Genomic DNA, 25,775 nt, shown 5'->3' with positions numbered 1-25,775 from the left:
TCTAGAAGGGTATTTCTGGTGATCAGCCAGATGCAATCTGCCACTGCCACCTCCAGGGAAGGGGAGGGTACCCTTTAGCGAACGGCTCTTTTTGATCCGCTCTTTTTGGTGAAAGTTGGGAACCGAATTACATATGTGAAAGAGCCGTTCATTTGGCTCCCTAATTTGTATACTGTTACTATTGCTTTTTGAGATTTAGACATGGATTATCTGCAGATAAATTATAAAAGCATGATCTGAAGATGGTAATTCCTCATAGCAGGAACAAAATAGTGAGGAGAGAGCCACATTATGGTCCACACCAAATTAGATTTAGGCATCCAATGTTGGCCTACGCTGCCTCTGTAGCAGGTTGCTGGCAAGATAATAAGGACAGGTCATGCTTCCCTAAGCCAAATGACAAGTCACGACAGTTTTTCCAGCAAAGGCTACAGTAGGCTACTGCTAGAATGAAAACAGCATTTTTCCCCACACAATGTTTGAGATCTGACTGATAGTGTTGGTTTGGTTCTTCTCTGGTCTTCTTGCTCCCAGAACGACTTATATATATAAATGTACTTTACTGATTTATTTGTAATACTTGATGCTTTATCTGTGTCTGGGCAATACTAGCCTATTTCTGACTAATGTAACACTACTTAATTATATGGGTTAAAGGAAGTTGTTCTAGTCTATTCCAAAAGTCGAAATGTATAGCCTAACATTTTCATTCAACCGCAACAGTGTTTTTTGTCTTTTTTCTTATTAAAGTCTTCAGAAAAACTTTGAACGCTTGACTAGACACTAGAAGATTACAACATGCAACCTCCCTCGTTGACACAGGTCTCGCACTGAGTAGAGTTCGTAGATCTACCCGGGCTCGCTCTCGTTGATCTGGAGCTGTCCTTGGTGATGTACATCTCAATCCAATTAGCTTTCACCTCCGGGCTGTGTTGCAGCCAGCGGGTGGAGAAAAGCTCCCCCTTATTACTCGATCCTGTGCGTCTTGCCATACAGATAGCCCATGGTGCGCTCATCCGTTTATTTTTACATGTTCGATATCCGAGGACAACCTCTTTTATCATATCCCCATGGAGGGTGCCATTTGCAGTTTTACTACTGGTAGTAGTATTTTCTCACTACAAGGACGACATTTCTCTGTTTATTTCTAAATGTGACAAAGATAAAAATGTGGAAGACATCCTCTACTCCAGTTACAGACGGCTTGCGGTACTAGTCGGATGGGAGGGTAGCCTGATCACGGATAACCTGCCTCTTCAATTCTCTTCGAGGGAGAGGAGTTTGGTTTGAAAGATAAGAGTGATACAAAAAGGTAGGCCACGGATTGTTATTAGGCTATATTAGACTCCGTTTTTTTCTGAAATGTTCACTTTTCACTTCTTTTCTGAAATGTTGTTTAAAAATAATAATAATATCTAATCTTTTAGCCTATCTACTGCTCTATTATTTAGGTTGTGTAAAATGCAAAGACGTTCATAAAAGACTAAATGTGAAATAAATGATGTTTGATTACAGTGAAATACAGGATCAGTAAGGATCTGATTACTAGATAAGATGTTTGAAAAGTTCAGGTTACTGAATTGATATGGTATATTGGGTAGGATACCAAATCATAAATGGTTCCATTTGATCTTGAAATAGGTGTTCTGTTTATTACATAAGTAACCTTGGGGTGATAAAGTACAACTATGTGACCTCTATTAGAATTTACCCTAGGCTATAATAAAGTGCCTTATTATCAAGACCTATCAAGACAGAGTTGGGTAAAATTTACCCTCCAAGTGACACCCTCTAAATCTAGAGTAAGTTGGTTAAAACGAGTGCCCTAGAGTTTCCTGTATAAATAGCCTGGAGGCTATTATGAAGTCATGAACAGTAGCCTACACTGTGGAAACGGTTCTACGTGGAAACGGTTCTACATGGATCCCAAAATGGTTATACTTGGAAGCAAAAGGTTTCTACCATGAACCAACAAGGGTTCTTCAAAATTCTAGATAGCACATTTTTCTAAGAGTGTAGCTAAGTGTAATAGGCTACTGCAGTGAGATTTATGGTTAACTTAAGTCAACACAATTAAATCATAGGCCTATTGCCTTCAATGCATAGAGCACTCTTTATTTTATTTGATAAAGAATAACTTTTCAGGGTGGTTCTGCAATACCGTGAGCTCACATGACATTTATTTAATAGGCTATATTGTTCTTCAATCCTGGTCTTGGGGAACCACAGGGTGTGTAGGATATTGTTCCAGCCATGTAATAACACTAGCCTGGAAATCTAGACTGAGTCACGCTAAGGATAATAATTCAGTCTGGATTTTCATGCTATACTAACAGACCTGATTCAACTAGTCAAGGGCGTGTTGATTAGCTGATTAGTTGAGGCCTACTGGGCACAGCGAGCATGCACATCCTGTGGGTCCCCATGACCAGGCTTGATGAGCATTAGTTACTCAATTATGTCACTGCTTAGGTGTAGTCATTATAAACTGATCTGGATATTTTTAAATCACGTATTCAAAAATGATAATGCATTCTGATGCACATTTGTCCTCAACTAATGGTAAAATTAGTGTCCCTGTTTTTTCATTTTTTCTTTCAGTTGAAGCCATGGGGAAACCGGTTTGAAGTTTATCTCACATTCAAAGTTGTTGGGCCCAATCCTAATTGAAGGGTCAGTGGATTTGACCTGACCTAGCATAACACCTGAACTGTGACCATCATGGCGGAGAGAGCTAGCTTTGGGATCCCCAAAAGCAACTCACGTCCTGTAGGCTCACTCCCACCAGAGCCGATCGACATCATCCGTACTAAGTCTCGTTCCAGAAGAGTCCGCATCAATGTTGGGGGGCTGGTCCACGAGGTCCTATGGAGGACCCTGGACCGTCTCCCCAGGACCAGGCTGGGTAAACTCAGAGACTGCAATACCCACGAAACCTTAATGGAGATCTGTGACGATTACAGCTTGACTGATAATGAATACTTCTTCGATAGGCACCCAGGGGCGTTCTCCTCCATTCTGAACTTTTACAGAACAGGGAAGCTGCACATGATGGAGGAGATGTGCGCCCTGTCCTTCGGCCAGGAGCTCGACTACTGGGGTATAGATGAGATCTACCTGGAATCCTGCTGCCAGGCCAGGTACCACCAGAAGAAGGAGCAGATGAACGAGGAGTTGAGGAGGGAGGCCGAGTCTCTCAGAGAAAAGGACGGGGAGGAGCCGGAAGAAGGCTGCTGTCCAGACAAGAGACAGAAGCTGTGGGACCTCCTCGAGAAGCCTAGCTCTTCTCTTGCTGCTAAGGTAAGACCAAAGCGTTGACCTGGGTTGAGTTTAGGCCTACTGACTATGGGTCAGTCCAAATCCATCCCATCCCATGGTGTCATAGCTGCTGCAGGAATCTCTCTAATTTCATAATGTAGTCTTATAATTTATGATCTTGGTTGCAGTAAAGTAGGGGGGTACTGTAGGGGCTAGACCTCCTTAACCCGTTTTCAACTTCAGCTTAGCTGATGGCAAAACTCTGTATGAAGTGAATCTCAATATATCAGATATATGGAATTTGATCAATTAGTTTATTAACAGATCATGTGTCCCACATTGAATTTGTCTTTAGATATCTCTTTACTTCCAACTTTCAATCAAAACAGTAGAGGAGAATATTGTGCCACCAGCAGCTTAATCCTCTTTTAACCTATGAAGTAATCAGATAAGAAAGAACCCAGAAGATTATGGTTAATGTGTGCTCACTGCATACTGCTCTGTGTGTTGTACAGTTGATATGATACATTAAACAAATACAGTATATAAATAATATCACACATACTGTATATTGATGCACAGTATTTTGCACTCTTAACCAATACATGTATAATAAACAAAAATATATAAGGAAATCAGCCAATTTAAATGAATTCATTAGGCTCTAATCTATGGATTTCATATGACTGGGAGTACAGCTATGCATCTGTAAAAAGAAAAGGTAGGGGATGAAATAAAAAAAACAGTCAGTTTCTGGTGTGAGCACCATTTGCTTCATACAGCATGACACATCTCCTTCGCATAGAGTTGATCAGGCTGTTGATTGTGGCCTGTGGAATGTTGTCCCACTCCACTTCAGTGGCTGTGAGAAGTTTCTGGATATTGGCGGGAACTGGAAGACGCTGTCGTACATGTAGATCCAGACCATCCCAAACATGTTCCATGGGTGACATGTCTGGTGAGTATGCTGGGAACTAGGCCATTTTCAGCTTCCAGGAATTGTGTTCAGATCCTTCTGACATGGGGCAGTGAATTATCATACGGCAATGGGTCTCAGGATCTAGTCATGGTTTCGCTGTGTATTCAAATGGACATTGATAAAATGCAATTGTGTTTGCTGTCTGTAGCTTATGCCTGCCCATGCCATAACCCCACCGCCACCATGGGGGCACTCTGTTCACAACGTTGTCGTAAGCAAATCGCTTGGCCACACAACGCCATACACGTGGTCTCCAGTTGTGAGTCCGGTTGGATGTACTGCCAAATTCTCTAAAACCATGTTGGGGGAGGCTTATGGTAGAGAAATGAATAATAAATTCTCTGGCAACAGCTCTGGTTGTCATTCCTGTAGTCAGCATGCCAATTGCCCGCTCCCTCTGTGGTATTGTGTTGTGTGTCAAAACTGCACATTTTAGAGTGGCCTTTTATTGTCCCCAGCACAAGGTGTACCTGTGTAATGATCATGATGTTTAATCAGCATCTTGATATGCCACAGCTGTCAGGTGGATGGATTATATTGGCAAAGGAGAAATGCTAATTAACAGGGATGTAAACAAATGTGTGCACAACATTTGAGAGAAATTGGCTTTTTGTGCATATGGAAAAATTCTGGGATGTTTTATTTCATCTCATGAAACATGGGACCAACACTTTACATGTTGCGTTTATATTTTTGTTTAGTGTCGTTAATTTTAGTATATGCTGATCAGTTGATCATATGAACTCACCAAATGCCTGTAATGTAAGGTTAGGTATTATGGTTTGGTATTCATGTTCAAGTTAGTTATTGGATCTATGTCTCCAGGACTAAGGTCTTATATGAATCTGTCTAATGTGATAAAGTGTTAAATAATATTTTACAGACAGCAGCTTTATTTATTGTCTTGCATACACACTCCCAATGGTACACCATGTGTACTGTGCTTCCCAGAATTCAGTCCAAGAAAAGCAGTCAATTGACCCATTAGTAACGGTTTAATGTGCATGCTTTTATCTTTTTTTTTACTAGAGTGGGGAAGTGTAATGCATTGTATTCCCACAATTGCACATTTGTCCTCTCTATGGGCAAAATCTAAAGCATCTAATGGTTCAGTCCACTGCCAACCTCAAATGGTATAAACAGGAGGTTTTCTGAAGAACCATGCTGGAGTTTTAGGGAGACTAGATTTAGTTCTGCTAATAAACCCAAGTGATACAAGTAAGCGCAGTGTACAAGTTTTTCTTTTCTTTTAATAACATTTAGTCACCTAATTCGAGAGGAGGTGCTTGGTGTCTGTTAGGAGTTATAGCAGTAGGCCTAATAGGAAAAGGTTTTAGGAGGAGGTGCTGGAGGTGACAGATGGTGAGGGGAACCCACTGTTGACTCACACACTGGTCAGTCCCCATTATCCCGCTTCAGTAAACTGGCAGGACACTCAACAGACTGCACTGTGTTTGATGAACATTGGTTACACGTGTTATGTAGTGGTTGTCTAGGTTCTGCTCAGAGGGTTGGCATCAGTTCCTGATCCGATTCATCAGAGTGACATCACGGGTCGATCCTTGACTAGGCAAGGCAGTAATTGTACCAGTGGTCACATCATGTGACTTTAATATAGGTCTGCATGGAGAAGCATGGAGGAATGGAGACAGATGCTGAGTTGATTTTGTCAATCAGATGGGCAACTGCCGACTGGGCAATCCTATTAATTGAATTTTGTCCTTGTGCAATATTTGAGTCACTATGGACATCATGCAATTCAAGCTGACGGGCTCCAAAACCTGAAATATGTTCCACTTCACATACATGTACTGTATTTTTTTCAACTGTAACATTGAAACCTGACTACCCAGAGATTGGTGCAGTGCCATCAGACCACAGGTCTTTGTGAAATGAGCTTGGTGATTTGTAACGATTAAGTGAACAGTGAAGTAAGATAGGGCATCCCTTACCCCCCCAATGACAGACACTAAGCTCCTGTTGGCTTGTGGAAGGAAGCATGGGGGTAGCACTAACTAGCACATGGAGCTTAGGGAGTGCTTAAAGCACAGGGGTAATGCCAGGGTGTGTTGCCTCCTTTGGCCTGAGAAAGGACATGGAAAAGCATAAGGCACAGGGAAGGACACTGGCTGTGTGTGTCGCTAACTCGAGATATCGGAGGAGTGGCCATGGGGTATACCCAGCCTGTCACAACAGAGCAGTATGTTATGGTTGGCGCCCAGTCAGTTATATTTTGTGAGTCAGCACAATGACACAGCATCCACTCAGGGCTGTTGTCATTACATCACACACAACTGCTGACAGGAACCGAAAGGGGCCTTGCTTGATCAAATCAAATTACTACTCCAGAAGAAGTGTCATTCACAATTTTGTGAGGCTACTGTTCAATACTGTAAAATATTATTTCCAGTTTATTACCTATAGTACAGTATTTGATTTGGTATACCTATAGAATCAAAATGTTTTATTTTGAAATGATTGGAAACAACTTTCCAACGGGTCTCAAGATATTTTTGTGTGATTTTCCAATGATACAAACAAACATTGGAAACTTTAGCAAATGTGAATAACTCCTTGACACAGAGCATGTGTAACTTCCATGTGAGTATCAGCTGCTTACAGCCTGCTGTGTCCTGCCCATACTGTTCACCACCTCCTTAATTCTACACATCAGTCAGTTTTAACATACTTTTCTATGCCATGAAAGCCATCAGGTTCTCATACAGGTAGGCCTACTACATAATAGGGTGTGTCCCTAGTTTTGCTGAGGCCTGGTTGTGCGGCTCAGTACTGTAGGGAGTGATGGAAGTGAGACTTAATCTTCTTTGGGGGTTTGACCCAGGCTGCTTCTGCAAATAGACTGTTGTGAAGGCTGCACACAGTCTGGCTCACAGCGAGCTGGGTTTGCAATATGCCGACCAGCCCGGGCGGGGGTCACGTGTGCGGTAGAGCTGTTAAGCAATTACTGCAGTTGGGTTGGCTGCTGCTATAAGATTAACAAATGACGTAAAAGCAGTCTCCTCTCTTCATGATTAGTTCCTGTTCAGTACTTGTTGAATAGATACAGGTTGAGTGCCCACTGGTTAATTTGAGTTAATGACTGTGAGATAGTGCAGACGGCAGGAGCATGTCTCCTTACCACGCTCAATTTAATCTTGACGAATGATTAAAAAGCTTGAGTGAGATTAATTTGTCCCTTTGGCAAGTTAGACAGAATGCTTAGATAGCATAATCGTTTTTCCCTAATGTGTTGTCTTTTAAATTTGATTCTTTCACCTATTTATGCCAATTGACCTTCAACTGGAGCTGAATATGTCATAGGGTCATAGGGCATTGTTCTCAAATAGAGGTACAGGTTTTTCACCTGTAACTCATGTGGCTCTATTGTTGCAATCTGGACATGCACTGTAGCAGTACAGGGTTATTTTAGCCTTGACTAGATTGGAATTTTGTACATGGTGAAACTGTACCCCAAAGTTTTTGCTTGCACATGATTGTTTTGAACAGAAATCTATCTCCCACTGAGTGCTGTCTACCTCTCATTCTAAAATGAGAGACATATTTCAATACACCTCAATTAACACACTGGATAGAAAAGGTCAACAAAATGTACATGGGTACCTGGTCAACTCAGAGCAATACTTTATTATCCATTTTCAAATGGAAATGGATTGATTTGCTGTCACATTACCCAACTTAAGTGCTCTTGATATTTTGGGCATTTACTGTATATATGAGTATATTCACATCAAGGATGTTATCCTGTTATTGATATATTGGATGAGGGATTTTGAGTCTTGGCAAGGAAACTGCATCTCTCAGCATAATCCATTTTGCCTTCAGATCGTGTACCCAAGCATGGCAGTGTGAGGCGAAGGAAAATGCCACAGGCATCTGTGTGGTAATTTGCCGCCATTTATATAACTATTTCTCATCCCTCTTCCCCTCTCCTCAATCTGCAACTACCTTGATATTAAAAGCCACAACTAGCTGATTTTCTATCTCCAGGGAAGCAATAATCCCATCACTTCTCATACTATGTGTCACTTCATATACAGTATACATTGTGGTGTTAAGTCATTTAATTTCAAATGCCCTTCACATTCCACTATAGTAGCCAGTTGTTAAAATTCTAAGCATGAGCCATCCCCTTTCTTTTTAGAAACTGCTGGTTAAACCTTTCAAATAACAACTCACCTTTTTATCCCAGATTTATACCAACTTTGAGAGAAATTCATTCCATTATGGCAGAGGTCCATCGGGACCTTTTTAGAGCTAATGTTAATCATCAGTTACACTCTTCGGTGAGGTTGTTCAATATTACTCAGATGACAAACAAAGGCGACTTGATTTGTTGTACAGTAGTTTGACCTACTGTAAATGTGATTTTCCTACTTTTTGGAGGGGTACAGATTGAATGAGTCAGAGATGATCCTCTTTAATGAACACTGGAAAGTCACGATAATGGGATCGATAAATGTGCTTTAAATGTACAAATGTAGGATCTTAATTTGAAAATGCAAACTTCCCACTGGGCACAAACTGGTTGAATCAACGTTATTTGTCAATGTATTGTGACATGGAATCTACACGGAAAAGACATTGGATTTGAAAAAAAGTTAACTGTTGTTTTAAGGGTGAAATTTAAACTACAGGATTATGTCAACATATCACAAATAAAATACAATTGAAGTCGGAAGTTTACACACACATTAGCCAAATACATTTAAACTGAGTTTTTCACAATTCCTGACATTTAATCTGAGTAAAAATTCCCTGTCTTAGGTCAGTTAGGATCCCCACTTTATTTTAAGAATGTGAAATGTCAGAATAATAGTAGAGAGAGTGATTTATTTCAGCTTTTATTTCTTTCATCACATTCCCAGTGGGTCAGAAGTTTACATACACTCAATTAGTATTTGGTAGCATTGCCTTTAAATTGTTTAACTTGGGTCAAACGTTTCAGGTAGCCTTCCACAAGCTTCCCACAATAAGTTGGGTGAATTCTGGCTCATTCCTCCTGACAGAGTTGGTGTAACTGAGTCAGGTTTGTAGGCCTCCTTCCTCGCACCCACTTTTTCAGTTCTGCCCACACATTTTCTATAGGATTGAGGTCAGGGCTTTGTGATGGCCACTCCAATACCTTGACTTTGTTGTCCTTAAGCCATTTTTCCACAACTTTGGAAGTATGCTTGGGGTCATTGTCCATTTGGAAGACCCATTTACGACCAAGCTTTAACTTCCTGACTGATGTCTTGAGATGTTGCTTCAATATACCCACATAATTTCCCTTCCTCATGATGCCATCTATTTTGTGAAGTGCACCAGTCCCTCCTGCAGCAAAGCACCCCCACAACATGATGCTGCCACCCCCATGCTTCATGGTTGGGATGGTGTTCTTCAGCTTGCAAGCCTCCCCCTTTTTCCTCCAAACATAACAATGGTCATTATGGCCAAACAGTTCTCTTTTTGTTTCATCAGACCAGAGGACATTTCTCCAAAAAGTACGATCTTTGTCCCCATGTGCAGTTGCAAACCGTAGTCTGGCTTTTTTTAATGCTGGTTTTGGAGCAGTGGTTTCTTCCTTGCTGAGCGGCCTTTCAGGTTATGTCGATATAGGACTCGTTTTACTGTGGATATAGATACTTTTGTACTTGTTTCCTCCAGCATCTTCACAAGGTCCTTTGCTGTTGTTCTGTGATTGATTTGCACTTTTCGCACCAAAGTGCGTTCATCTCTAGGAGACAGAATGCGCCTCCTTACTGAGTGGTATGACGGCTGCGTAGTCCCATGGTGTTTATACTTGCGTACTATTGTTTGTACAGATGAACGTGGTACCTTCAGGTGTTTGGAAATTGCTCCCAAGGATGAACCAGACTTGTGGAGGTCTACAATTTTCTTTCTGAGGTCTTGGCTGATTTCTTTTGATTTTCCCATGATGTCAAGCAAAGAGGCACAGAATTTGAAGGTAGGACTTGAAATACATCCACAGATACACCTCCAATTGACTCAAATTATGTAAATTAGCCTATCAGAAGCTTCTAAAGCCATGACATCCTTTATGGAATTTTCCAAGCTGTTTAAAGGCACAGTCAACTTAGTGTATGTAAACTTCTGACCCACTGGAATTGTGATATAGTGAATGATAAGTGAAATAATCTGTCTATAAACAATTGTTGGAAAAATTACTTGTGTCATGCACAAAGTAGATGTCCTAACCGACTTGCCAAAACTATAGTTTGTTAACAAGAAATTTGTGGAGTGGTTGAAAAACAAGTTTTAATGACTCCAACCTAAGTGTATGTAAACTTCCGACTTCAACTGTACACTGGAGTTGCTTACGAAGACGACATTGAATGTTCCTGAGTGGCCTAGTTACAGTTTGGGCTTGTTGTAAATGGGTTGAAAATCTATGGCAAGACTTGAAATTGGCTGTCTAGCAATGATCAACAACCAACTTGACAGAGCTTGGATATTTATTTTTATAATAACGGGCAAATATTGTACAATCCAGGTCTGCAAAGCTCTTAGAGGCTTACCCAGAGAGACTCACTGCTGTAATTGCTGCCAAAGATGATTCTAACATGTTTTCACTCAGAGGTGTGCATACTTATGTAAATGACATATTTCTGTATTTCATTTTGAGTAAATTTCCAAAAATTTCTTCAAGCATGTTCCACTTTTTCATTATGGGGTATTGCGGGTAGATGGGTGAGAAACAACAATTTTAATGAATTTTGAATTCAGGCTGTAACACAACAAAATGTGGAATAAGTCAAGGGGTTTGAATACTTTCTGAAGGCACTATATATGGTTGAAAGCATAGTGATAACACATTGAGAATTCAACACATTTCTGGCTTTCTTTTTGAGTGGATAAATTAAGGTTGAAAGCTCATTGATCAACGTCTCAACCAAATATTACCCAAATTTCCATGTTGAAATGACTTGGTGTGCCCAGCGGATTGTAATGTATTCAAGGTTTAAAAAGGCTTCTAAAGTTTGTAATAACAACTTAACATTTTTAAACTTCATTTGTCCTAACAAAAATGTTTCAACCTCTACAAAAATGTCCATTAATTATAATACATACAATTATAATCCATTGCTGCAGGATTATTTTCCTGCTGTGAGAATTTGGTTAAACTAACATCCTATATCTGTACTTTTATTTATTTTAAAAATCATACACTCTTTCTTAGGGAAATAAAGGTGCTATCTAGAACCTTAAAGGGTTCTTCGGCTGTCCCCATAGGAGAACCCTTTAAATAACTATTTTTGGCTCCAAGTAGAACCTTTTTGTTTGCCGGTAGAACCCTTTTGGTTCCAGGTAGAACCCTTTTCGGTTCCATGTAGAACCCTTCCAAAAGGTTTCTACCTTTAACCCAAAAGGGTTCTACCTGGAACCAAAAAGGTTTTTCTATGGGGAGAGCTGAATAATCCCTTTTTCTAAGAGTGTATAATTGATTGCATGGCTTGAGGGTGGTGAGTGTAGTATGATTTATTTGACGGCAGTCGGCAGGCTGAGACGAACAGGGTAATCTGTTCCAGACATGCCACCAGGGGTCTTTTCACAGTCCCCAAATCCAGAACAAATTCAAGAAAGCGCACTGTATTACATAGGGCCGTTATTGCATGGAACTCCCTTCCATCTCATATTGCTCAAATGAACAGCAAACCTGGTTAAAAAAACAGATTCAGCAACACCTCACAGCACAACGCCTCTCCCCTATTTGACCTAGATATTGTGTGTATGTCTTGATATGTAGGCTATGTGTGCCATTTTTAAATGTATGTAGTCCTGTTCTTGTCTATTCATGTTATATATTATGTCATGTTTTGTCTGGACCCCAGGAAGAGTAGCTGCTGCTTTTGCAACAGCTAATGGGGATCCTAATAAAATACCAAAATATTATAGTTGCAAATCATTGCCCTGAGTTGAGTAGGCTTAGTCTATTTGTGGAGTGGGTAGTAATCAACGAAGTAGTCCTATGCAAATTAGCTCTGCATTAGCAGATTGATGTAAACATCACATAAAAAAAAACATGTGTAAGTATGCCGTGGCAGTCTGTTCTTCTCCATGCAATGTAATAGTGTGTGGTGTGCATGTAGCCATTGCAGGATCCAATGTTTGTGCTTAAAACAGAATACCTTGGACATTTGGTTTAGTTTATTTGGTTAAATATCAGTTCAGTTTACACACTGTGTTTAATTACAGGTTGCCCAATCATCACGTCGTCTGAATCTGTCACATGGTCATGTCACCTTAATTACCAAGCTTGTGGTTGGCCTGTACGTCGTGATGACCAATCAGGCGCATCTATTTGACTAATTACTGTAATCATGGCCTTCTCCCTTTTCCCCTCACACAAAGAGAAACCATCCCACCATCAGCAACTCACTGAACACAATCCAGTGGGCTATGGTCTACATGGATCACAGTCAGAAACAGTAGCCTGAGCCAACATGGTCTAAATAAAGCCTCTTTTGGGAGGTAATAGCATGGTGTCGGTCACCATAGTAATGAACAGTGAAATCTACGCAAACTGTCTTGATACTGCAATGTTATATTGATAACAAAAATGTGTGTCTATATGCAGTTTCACTGTCTATTGATCATTGAAAATTGTGTCATTACGTTTCTAAGTGTCAAATTTTAGGTTTAAATTACAATCCAGTGGTTCATCCCTAATCAATAGTGAAATATACACATACATACACGCAAACACATTAGGCTTGATATTGGTTTAGTAATGGTCTTTAGAAGGCTATATAACCATTTTCTAGTTGGCATTGCTGTACAATGGCCTGTAAAATGAAATGGCACTCCTCCACTGTGTCCCTTACTCAGCAGAAGCTCCTTGAAAAATGTGGTGGGTTGGCTCCAGCTACATCTCCCATATAAAAACACAGCCAATCCAATATATCCCATGTCACTTTTCCATAAATACCTCCTGATATTGATCAAGACGTTCTTGGGTTTCCTTGCCGAGTTAGTTTCCCCTCCGAGGACGGCCTGCAGCAGTGATAATGTTTGCCAGAAATAATCTAACCTTCAAGCCTTACATCCTTTGCGTTGCGGTGGTATTTCCTTTTTTTTTCTTGGGAATTTTACAGTGTGTTGTTTGTCTTGTTGCTTTTTTATCTCATTGTCTATCAGATCTATAAACTGTGGGCTCTTTGCTGTATGGCCTGTATTCCTCAGAGGAAGTAGGTTCTATATGTCAGCCATTTTGTTATTGGCTCAGAATAAATCTTTTATATAGGATTCATTTTATTGGCTGTGTACTGGCATACATTTTACAGGCATACTTTCATCTCAATGAATTTGTTTAGTTGATTACATTTAGCCTTTGGCAGTCAGATCACAAAATTGCTACTGGACTTGAGGTGAGGTCGGTTTGAGGCGAGTGTGGAACCCTAACACTGTTTGACTGATGGATTTACTCAAATTAAATCTTCTTTCAATTAAAATGTACAAGTGGTGTTTCTCTTTTATGTCATAGCCATAACATTTGTGATGTTAAGCCACAGCCTTCCACACGTGTTCATTTCCTCTCAGATGTTGCTATAAATCCAAACTCCTGTCACAGATTATACCTGGAACAAATCCTTGTGTTTTGCCTGATTGAACCTCTACAAACAATCTTCCCTGGATTTTTTTTCTGTCCGTTTCCTGGGAGCCTTTGTTTGAAGTTTAGCAGCAAACCAAGCGCTAAACGTAACTGAGTGGGAGGACGGACCTGGCCAGGGCTTAATGAGGGAAATCCAGATCTTTCAATTAATCTGCTTACCTCTCAGTAGCCAGATGTTCCCAAGGACTGCACCATGCCGGTCCAGGTCACACATGCATGGAGCCTGGTGGGGACAGAGAGACACACAGCAGAGGCAGCTCAGTCTGTATACTAGCCCCATTGTCCCGCAGTCCCACCTCTCACCTAATGTATTGGACACCTCCGCCACTCATAAACATAGAACATCATGCTCAGGTTGAGTCATGATCAATCATCATTCTCTTGGTTTTGTTTTGAGGGATTTATGTGTATGAATAAAGGGCTTTAGTGTTGCAGCATATTTTAATGAAAATGTGGATTAGCAGAGTATAATACTCAAAGGTCTTAGACTGGGTCTCCGGAATGGATTCCTTTGTTGGATCTTAAAATATCCAAAGGATCGTTTCTAAATACAGAACATGGCTACATGTACTTGACCTCAAATGCAAATTACTTTATTGTCCCCTGAGGGAACAACAAAAAAAATGTAATCTGTAGTGTTAAATGAAAATATATGTTATCTATATGGAGCATTGTAAATTGCTATTGCTGTGAAAAAGGTATTTCATGTACAAGACTACGGATGGATATGGTAATACTGTACAATAACTGTTATAGATACCCATAACCATATCTGATTTGAGAAAGTAAAGAAGTACTGTAACATATTCTGTACATGTACTTACTGTATGTTGTCTATAATTCACCTTATTATTTCCTTTTTGGAAATTCAATAAAAACACAGCAAATGTGTCTCAATGGTAATTGTTCAACTCCACTGAGAGCTCCAGGGCCAAAGAGGAGACTGTCATTTGCAGTGCTTAATGAGAGATTTGGTAGCAACAGACAGTGCTCTTTTAGTGGGTAAAGATTGTCTGTCAGGACTGTTGGAGGATAAAACCATCCAGGATGTAATGCAGGAGAAGAACAATACAGGTGTTTTATGACTGTTTCACAGCGTATCAACGAACACCCTTACACTTGAGTCCCAAAGGTGTCTTGTGGCAGAGTATCTGCTGATCCTTTGGCGTTCGCTCCCTGTTTGCACACGCATGCCCTGCCCTGGAATCTTCTCAAGACGTGGGCTAGCGATTTCTCTGTATCCAGATCACTGTTCACGTAATTACGTTTCTGCAGATCTACAGATCAGGTCAGGAGGAAGCTAATCCTGCTCCTTCCACCCCCACAACCTCACCACTGATGTCTGTCGACCTAGACTATATCTAAATGCACCACACGCACGCAAGGCCCATGAGTGAATTACTCTGTATTAAGTGCTTTGGTAGTATATCACATAGCAATCAATCAATCAATCAATCAATCAAATGTATTTATAAAGCCCTTTTTACATCAGCAAATGTCACACATCACCAACGATCTATCATGGTCCAAACACCCCAAGACAGTCGTGAAGAGGGCACGACAAAACCTTTTCCCTCTCAGGAGACTGAAAAGATTTGGCATGGATCCCCAGATCCTCAAAAGGTTCTACAGCTGCACTATTGAGAGCATCTTGACCGGTTGCATCACCGCCTGGTATGGCAACTGCTCCACATCTGACCGTAAGGCGCTACAGAGGGTAATGCGTACGGCCCAGTACATCACTGGTGCCAAGCATCCTGCAATCCAGGACCTATATAATAGGCGCCGTCATAGGAAAGCCCATAAAATTGTCAGACCCCCCTCCATTTGTTTTGTACACTGCTGCTACTCGCTGTTAATTATCTATGCATAATCACTTCACCCCTAACTTCATATACAAATTACCTCTAACCTGTACCCCCGCACACTGACTCGATACCGGTAGCCCCTGTATATAGCCTCATTATTGATATGTTATTGTGTTACTTTTTATTCTTTTTTACTTTTGTTTATGTGGTAAATATTTTCTTAACTCTTCTTGAACTGCACTGTTAGTTAAGGGCTTGTAAGTAAGCGAAGAGCTTGTAAGTAAGGTCTACACTTGTTGTATTCGGCACGTGTGACAAATAAAGTTTGATTTGATTTGAAGCACAGTGGATAGGAAAAACTCCCTAGAAAGCAGGAACCCAGTAAGAAACCGAGAGGAACCAGGTTCTGAGGGATGTCCAGTCCTCTTCTGGCTGTGCTGGGTGGAGATTGTAACAGAACATGGCCAAGATGTTCAAACATTCATAGATGACCAGGAGGGTCTAATAATAATAATAATAATAATCACAGTGGTTGTAGAGGGTGCAACAGGTCAGCACCTCAGGAGTAAATGTCAGTTAGCCATTTTTTTATTCTTTTAAAACATTTATTTGTGAGGGTCTAATTTATAGAGTGTTTGCTGAACAAGGCACAGTGACATAAATGCCATGTTTTTTCATAGAGAATACAAAGACACATGGTAGTGGCCCACTAGTGTGGTTTTCACAGAAAAGTCTTGTAAGCGTATAATGATGAATGTTGACCTCAGTGTCCTGCCTGTGAAATAGTCAAACTTCTCAGCGTAGTCTTTTCCTTTGTGTTGTTTCTTCATGTACAAAGCAACAAGTCACTCAAGGTTATTACTCATTTCTATGTGAAGCAGCATGGATTTAGATCAGGCCAAGGTGCAAAGGTCATACCATTTGACAGCTATTATGCCACTTTAGTTAGTGTTGACAAAATGGACTTTCACATAACTCGATCCCAATTGCCCTTTGACCCACCTGGGTGGGTGATAGTTCAAGTCACAGTTGACCAATGAGACCTCCAGCAGGTCTGCCATCACAGCCAATAGGCATAATGCTGCATGACCATTGACTTGACCTCAGCAGCCATGACTGTGGCCTGACTGGGTGTTCATCCTGACATGCCCGAGACAATCCCTGCATCACGCGATGGCTACAGCCAAGGCTTTTCAGAGGCTTTGTCTTATCCATCCCTCTGCATCACACAATGACAGACTCCCTCTCTAGGTCTCTGTAGTGTAATGTAAGACACCTTTCTTTGAAGCGGTTTCAGTTAAAAGTGTTTAAAATGTTCTTACATCTGGTATCTTTCAAATTATTTGGGTTCTTTGGTATTTACTTAGAACTGTGGTAAAATAGTTGTTACATAAATATTTACTTCCCCCTCTTAGGATTCATCAAACCAAGCACAAGTATGATGGATACTACCTGAAGGTAGCTACTGATTGTGTATTATTAGTATTATTATTTATTAAACTTTTATAGCACTTTTCCTTACTCACAAAATCTCAAAGCGCTTGTTAAGCAAAATAAACAATAGCAAGTATTTAGACAGAAATATAGGCTACAACAGTAGCTAGATCAGATCAATCAAATCTGTTTGAGTGCTTCTTGAAGCCTCCAGCGGATGGGCAGCTGCGGTCATGAGAGGATCTAGAAGCTCATAGCTAGATGGTGGTCGGAGATGGTGGTCAGGTCAGCATGTCCAAGGGCAGGCAGACAGGCAGGCAGCTCAATGTTATCAGTGCATCTCCGCCGTCTGCAGCTTCTCTGTCTTGCAATTCTGTGATGAAGTTTGAGCTCCCCACAGAGTACAGCCCTCTCCTTATTTCAGAAGCATGGCCGTAACTATGAGGACACAGAGGGCCGGACTTGTACACAATAAAGAAAATGAATTATGGGTCAATATATAAATGTTGGTCACAGCTGTGATCAAAGGTCAGAACGCTGATCACGCATGCCTCTTTGCGAAATAGTGGAATCATGAAGAATGGTTTGTTCGTTATATTCTCCTGCATCCCCTGGATTTGTCTCCCGGATTTTCCTTTTTAGCAGCACATTCACCACTCTCTCAAACGGCTCACTCCGCCCTCTCGCGGCACAGGCCGAGGGCCTGAGACATAAAACAAACTACCCCAGCTCGGAGACGGCTCACTGGAGAAGTAAGCCACACTAGAGATGCTGCTGACAGTGTGTTTGTGAGATGCCGGACAAAAGGCAATCTTAAAACCATCACGCATCTCCTGCCGTGTCTACAGACATCACCCAAACAAACAAAAACCGACTCTCGGAGAATGAGTGCACAACTGGTAGTCGCTTATAGATACAGTACCTTCAGAAAGTATTCACACCCCTTTACTTTTTCCACATTTAGTTGTGTTACAGCCTGAATTTGAAATGGCTTAAATTTAGATTTTTTTTGTTACTGGTTACACAACACCCCAAAATGTCAAAGTGAAATTATGTTTTTGAAAAAATAATCAAATTAATTAAAAATTAAAGCTCTTTGTTACAGCAAGCCTTAATAAGTTCAGGGGTAAAAATTTGCTTAACAAGTCACATAATAAGTTAAATTGACTCAGCAATAATAGTGTTTAACATGATTTTTTTATGACTACCCCACACATACAATTTATCTGAAAGGTCCCTCAGTCGAGCATTGAATTTCAAACACCAACCACAAAGACCAGGGAGGTTTTCCAATGCCTCGCAAAGAAAAGCACCGATTGAATATCCATTTGCGCATGGTGAAGTTATTAATTACACTTTGGATGGTGTATCAAAACACAGACAGTGATGTGGTGCTCAGTGGTGAGGCTGAGGCAGGCTACAATGCATGCAGGAGGAAGCATAGGAGACAGAAAAGGAGGAAGCAAGCGGAGAGAGAGGTTAGTACAATGGTTCCCAAACTTGGGGACAGGGCCTCATGTGGTGTCCCCTGTTAGGAACTCAAAAAATAAGATATGTTTCAATATAAACATTTCAATATGAACATTTCCACATGGCCTATCTTCCCTATAGGCCTACATTAAAATGTAATCAAAATGCAAACAATACAGTTCTAAAAATGTAATGTGTTTTTGTTTATATCGGTGGTTGTTCATCTTATCCATTACCTACCATTTTTTACCATTCCATCACTGATATTCATACAGATTCTTAAGTAATATTGTAATAATTCATGTGAAAGTGGTAATACGATCATCTGTGTGCTCCATTGATGTCTGTGGGTCCGGAGCGTTATCAGTAATGCCTAGAAATACAGATGTGAACGCTATGCAATTTGAAAAAATAGATATCTAGGCAAAGAGCAATTCATCATTACAACTGACTGAACAGTTGCTGATGCTACGTGTCAGTGTGAATCATTTATCATATTTCCCCCCCTTTCAGGGGATTAACATTACCATTGTATAACTAATAGGCTTTTGTAGATTGACTGAGATGAAAGAACCCACAGCAGCCAAGGTGATAATGGCTGGAGTCATTTTTGCTTGTTTTTGCTGTTCTCCAAATAGCATTTTTAACGTGTTTTAATTGTATAGAATGCAGTAAATTAGCTTCAATGTTAAAAACCCCCTTCTGGACCTCACTAAAACTCAAACCCTGGTTACAGCCTTGTTCAGAAGTATCCTCCTGTGCAATGAAAAACTGTCCCACTGCCAACTCTGCATGCATTAAATATGATTATATATGTACAGAATGTACATTAGCCCTCTGCCTAGGCTGCCCCTAGGCGCCATGACAACTTTATAACTATAAGTAGGCCTACCCATTGCTACTAACAACATAATTGCTCCGAAAAATCAGCATTACCAATACTTGTATGGATCATGGTTCATTATTACTGGAACCAACAGATATGTTTACCCACCAGTTGTGGCTCATTTTAAGCACAATTTGGATTTTATATTTACAAGCCAAACTACTCTACAGTATATCATGATTATAGAGCGTCCATTTGCCTGATGGATCAGTGCTCAGGTGTGATAGAGTAGATTCTTAGCTAGTCCTTGGCTCGGTCTTGGCAGGAGGCTTTCTCAGAAGTAGCTGGCAATGGATCCAGGTGGTTGTCAGTGACTCACGTGGCATCGACAGGCTGTCACAGCTATGGCCACTCTCCACCGCAAATCACCTTAGGTGCTCTTCGGGACATTTTTCATTCTTTAACATATCTGTGGTTTATTCACTTAATATATAGATGCGGGTGTAATAAGTCTGTATAAACCCTCCCCTTCTTCAGAGGGCCATAGGTATTGGAGCTTCAGCATGTGCTTGTCTCTGTGAGGAGAACATTTCAGGATAATTGTAATAGGATTTGGTGGCTATCTATAGTAAGGATAGAGAGAGGTTAGAAGTGGTTACTCATTCTTTCCTCAACAGGAAGAATCAACCAATAATCTGATACTTCTTATTGAGTCAACATTGTCATTCTAAACACACCCACTAAAAATGCAAGCCGCAGACAGGATATTGTGCATAGAAAGCTGATTGTGCATAATCATTGATTTAATGCAACGCATTGTGATCCATACAATGTGTATGTATGGCTATAGGCTGTATGCAGGAACATAAAGTTAGCATGTATTAGCCTACAAATATTATATTTATGTTTGAAATGATAAGAGAATCCATGGCAGGTTATAAACTCTATATTTGCATTTGCTTCATGGGATGAGGGGAAACCCTTCCATAAAGAGATTGTTCTGTGTAGCCATCTCTCACAAGGCCAAGAGTCTCATCAATAGCTCTCTAAGCCAGTCATTTGAGCTCCCCCACTTGTCCCTGGCAAGACTGCCCTTCACTTTCATTGCACTCATATTTTAAAGGACTAATGACACTGAAACACTACAGATGCTTGCCAATACAGCAACTATGCCAATATTGAGACTTAAGCTCATACTCTCACATCTTTGTTGCACACATACAGTATTGCTCATTTCACAATATGCAAATTGATCTTGTTTGCATAAAGCACTTGGAGATGTGGAGAGCGGTCACAGTTATGTCAATTAGTCGTGTTACGTCCTGCAGCACTGCAGCAAGGTTGTCATGTGAAAATCAACTGTGCTAAATACTACAGTATGGCCTGACCTGTTTGGATATACCTTCGTAGGCAAATGTATCCTTGCAAAGTAATCATCACATGTTGAAAAGTTACCGCTAACTCCTAATTGTATTGCCTGCAATGAGGGATCTGTCATTTTATTGAATTAGTCATCTCATTCAAACACCTGTGAATCCTTTAAGACGAGTTGAAATTAAACCGGCAACTTTTTCTTTGTCCTTCACTGTCTGTGTGATTGAATCTCCCACAGATACTGTATTCTCATGTCATAGTTTTTGGGCTCTGTCTGCTAATCACAACTGATTGTATTTCTACACAGGAGTTGGAGATGCAGATCTATTATGGTGTCTGAGTCTTTTGTAACCTGGGGTTAATTCTCCACTATAGCCGTGATTAAGAGAGTATTGCAGGGAGGTCAGGCCCATGCGATGACAGCGTCACAGCCTTGGGGACCCAGGAAGGGAAGGAGGGCAGCTGGACCGACCAGGGATAGCAAAGAGAGATATAATAAGAATTTGTCTATTTCCACAGGGAACTAAACCTGTGCCCTTGTCTTGATGAAGAAGTGAACATTCACACGCAATCACACACACAGACTTCACAGGTTTGACCTACAACAACCTTTGGTATTTGTGCATGTTAGCGCTAATTTAACCTGAGCATAATGGCCGTTGACAAAGACTTCTTAGAACCATGACATAGAGGAAATAGCAGACAGAAATCTATATGCTGTTAATTAACTGATGTGATAAGTGGTGATTTGTTTGTTTCCTGTATCAGATATCTCTGATTTGAGTGTTTCTTCGGTTAAGGAAGGAGTGGCCAATGTGCTGCAGAGTTGAGAGGATATCTGCTTTAAACATTGATTATCAATCCATAATAGAGCCTCTGCTGCCGCCCACATTTTGATGGATGTAAGGAAATATTGCCCTCTGCTCTGTCATCTGTGCCTTACACAACCATTTCTGGTATTGCTCACATCATCTTATCCTTTGGCTTATACTGTACAGTAAATAAACATGTCATATTGTAGAACCATCTAATCAAAGGATGTTGTGTAATACATAAGACAAATTTGGTGTAAGTGGTGTTGAGTGAATACTGTAACTAAGTATTCTAAGTAACTAAGTATTCTAAGTAATTAAGTATTCTAAGTAACTAAGTAACTTACCAGCAATATCAAAATTACTTCATGGTTGGATGCGCTAAGATATCTCTCTCGTGAGGTCAGGGCACCTTATGGGGCTATGATGTCAGACCACCCCACCAAGACACTGTAGAGTTAAGGGGCTGCATGGGGAGAACAACCCTTGGCCTAGGCAATATAGCTAATGAAGACAAAAATTACAGTTGAGATGTAATACAGTTGATTTACTTAACATCATTAGACCTTAAGCACAGTACGCAGTGGACTTACTGCTTGATGATGTTTAGCTGCAAATACAGCACCTTAATGATCCTCCTGGCAACGTTAAATGTGAGCAAATATCAATCTCACTCACTATCTGTTCACTTGAAGGCATAATTCATGTTTTCCATGCATCTTAGTAAGGAAGGCTTAGTCCTGAGAAACCAGGTTAACTAGAATAAGTAACCAGTACGCACACACACACACACACTGATGTTTGTGTGTAATAAGAGTTGTCTCAGCTATCTGATCATGACTCATTTTCTATTGTTTTGTTTCTTTGTCTTTCAGTTCCTGGCCTTTGTCTCCGTCTTCTTCATCGTTCTATCAACAATCTCATTATCACTCAATACCTTGCCGGAGCTACAAGTCGTTGATGAGTTTGGACAGGTCAATGACAATCCCAGCCTAGCGCATGTTGAAGCTGTGTGCATCGCCTGGTTCACGATGGAGTACCTCCTCCGCTTCCTCTCTTCTCCTGACAAGTGGCAGTTCAGCAAAGGCCCGCTGAACGTCATTGATTTACTAGCTATCCTGCCCTACTATGTAACTCTCTTCCTGACCGAATCCAACAAGAGTGTTCTGCAGTTCCAGAATGTCAGACGAGTGGTCCAGATATTCCGTATCATGAGAATCTTAAGAATTCTAAAACTGGCCAGACATTCCACTGGACTGCAGTCCCTTGGGTTCACCCTTCGGCGCAGTTACAATGAACTGGGTCTGTTGATATTGTTCTTGGCTATGGGCATCATGATCTTCTCCAGCCTGGTATTCTTTGCTGAAAAAGACGAAGATGCCACCAAATTCACTAGTATTCCTGCTTCATTCTGGTGGGCTACCATTACCATGACAACTGTAGGTTATGGGGACATTTATCCACAAACTCTTCTTGGTAAAATAGTCGGTGGGCTCTGCTGTATTGCAGGTGTGTTGGTCATTGCATTGCCCATCCCCATCATTGTGAACAACTTCTCGGAGTTCTACAGGGAGCAGAAGAGACAGGAGAAAGCCATCAAAAGGAGAGAGGCCTTGGAGCGGGCGAAGAGGAATGGCAGTATTGTTTCTATGAATCTGAAGGATGCATTCGCTCGCAGTATGGAGCTGACAGACGTTATGGTGGAGAAAGGTGAAGAGAAACGGCCAATGGATAACCATCTCTCACCTAGTAGGTGGAGCAGTAGGCAAGGCAACTCTGAGGCTAGTCCAAATTCCCAGGCAAGGTATAAAGAGGTTGCTCAACTGGGATCTCCAGATAGGGTCAATCCTCTAAGAATCAGCCCACAGCACCTGAATGCCAAGATATTGGAGGAGATGTACAACAAGATGACGACCACTGCCAACGTTGGCTTGGGAGCTCCACATGAACAAGGACAGAAGCTTAAGGAGGAAATGGAAATGAGGGTGGTGTCTTCTGGACTAAAGCCCCCCCTAATTAGGGAACGAGCCAGCGGTGACCTCAGGAGCCCATCCAGCGTGGACAGCTTCGCCAGCTGCACTACAGAGTTCAGTGTGGCAGAAAGCAGTGCCCTCCTCCCTAACGTAGCAGGACGGAAGGCACCTCCTCCCCTCGACCTCAGCCAGATCAGCTCTATGGAACCAAAAACCAAAGAGAAAGTTCCGCCGGCTACCATCATCAAGGAGGGTCTTTATGAGTTTGTCTCAAGCAATCCAGAGGGGGCGTCACAGGGGGAGGATAATCAAAGCTTTGACATGAGCGTCGAAAACATCCGCAGTTCTCTCAGAGGCAACCCACAGAAGACGAAAGCTCTAAAAGTGAATTTCATTGAATCTCAGGCAGAGATGCCATCAACGCCTCCCTGTGCTACTCTGTCTCCACAAGGATACCAGCCCTCCCCACCCCCAGGCCAGGCCCCGGTGACCAGCCCACGGGCACCAGGAGAGTCAGGCCAAGGAGAGGATGCAGCCAAGGGCTTAGACGGCGAAGGTCAGCCTTCCAGCTTAAGCCACAGGGGAAATCACATGGACAGGGCCGCTGTCTTCAGCCCTTTGTCACCTAAATCAACCAACTGCTCTACTCAGGAAGTGGTTGTTGGTGGCAATGGTGAAGGAGATGCAGGCAACAGCCAAAAGGAAAACCACATAGTTCTGGATGGAAGTCTATCTCCATCTTGTGAAACAAGCATGTGACTAGTATAGACGGAAGGTCGAGGAAAGATTAAACAGACTCTCTGTTTGTCTATGAAGAACAAAAAGATGAAGCACACTAATGTATTAAAAAAATAAGTTGTCTGCATGGCTTGACAATTATTTTTTCTGATAACATCACTGTTTCTGAAGACCTATGAGAACTGCTGCTTGCTGCAGACATTGAACTTTTAACAGTGAATTTTACTATAAGGCTCCAATGTGAGCAAAAAAACAACCTAGTATGAATGAGGACATTTATGAACAAATTGTACTTTATGGTCCTGGACTTTTTACGCAGCTAGCTGTACATTGCAATTTTTTTTTTTTTAGCTTGCTGAATATTTTTTTCTGAAGTGTGGTGGGACAAGGACATCGACTGAAGAGGGGAATGTGGAAAGACTTTGGGATTTTTATATAAGGCCTCATCATTGGTCGAGCAGTATCAATGTCATATCATATTCTGTTACTTGATATGGCTTGCATTAATTAGCAAAGTTTCAATTCCATCTCATTTTATTGTATCTGTTTAGATTTCGAACCGTTCTCAATCAAGTCAACCGAGAGATGTACTGTATATGGAACAAGCAAGGGCCTCCTAGTTCAGGGAAATGAGAAATGAATCTAAGCAAAAAGAAAACGAAAGTGCAGCATATTATATAGCAATTCTTAAACATCTGCCTGTATGGAAATAGACCAATAAGAAAAAACAGTTTTAATAATAGCCTATACATGACTATCTATGATTGCTTTTAAATACTTTATATTCTACTATGTTATATTCTGTTCATGTGAATGAGCTTATGTCCCTCATTTCTATGTTTAGCATTGCTGTGGTGCAACCCTGCATTGATGGAATGGGAAATGGACAAGCCATATAAGTATTGCACGCCACCTCATATACTGGTATTTACACTATGACAAAATTGATTAGATAATGGCATTATACTTTAAAAACATATTATCATACAGCAGCACTTCATTCACTTAGATACGGATCATATCAACTGAATGGTTATTCAGGTTCTACACTAAAATGACATGTATTATTGCTGAGTTCCGGATCCATCATGATCACAGGAAATCTGTGTTGTTACACTCCTCACTGTATTTATGTTGTTGTAATGCTGCCTTTTGCTTAGAGAAGTGCAGAAAAATGTATTGGATATGTACATGTACGTATGCTAGTTGGAACAAATAATGTGTATGTTTGATGTGTCAAGTTTAATTTATATTGTATGGGGATGATTGTGGTCACAGTAGGTCTAATACTGCATGGTTTCCCAAAATCAGTCCCAGGGCCCCCCCTGGGTGCACATTTTAGTTTTTGCCCTAGCATTACACAGCTGATTCAAATAATCAAAGCTTGATGACAAGTTGATTATTTGAATCAGCTGTGTAGTGCTAGGGCAAAAACCAGGGGGGGCCTAGGACTGATTTTGGGAAAACCT

General features: G+C 41.0%; 1 protein-coding gene across 1 annotated transcript; it reads left to right on the top strand.

The window, feature by feature from the left end:
• Positions 1-870: 870 nt before the first annotated feature.
• Positions 871-25,638, top strand: LOC115169725 (potassium voltage-gated channel subfamily B member 2-like). Its single transcript, XM_029725629.1, has 3 exons — positions 871-1,312; positions 2,602-3,300; positions 22,471-25,638. Exons 2-3 carry the CDS (start codon positions 2,722-2,724, stop codon positions 24,325-24,327), a joined length of 2,436 nt encoding a protein of 811 aa, XP_029581489.1. The 5' UTR covers positions 871-1,312; positions 2,602-2,721; the 3' UTR covers positions 24,328-25,638.
• Positions 25,639-25,775: the final 137 nt, after the last annotated feature.

Source organism: Salmo trutta, chromosome 31 (genome assembly GCF_901001165.1).
Source record: "Salmo trutta chromosome 31, fSalTru1.1, whole genome shotgun sequence".
Classification (NCBI taxonomy): domain Eukaryota; kingdom Metazoa; phylum Chordata; class Actinopteri; order Salmoniformes; family Salmonidae; genus Salmo; species Salmo trutta.
Note: the sequence above shows the minus strand (reverse complement) of the source record. Positions and strands in the feature narration are given on the sequence as shown.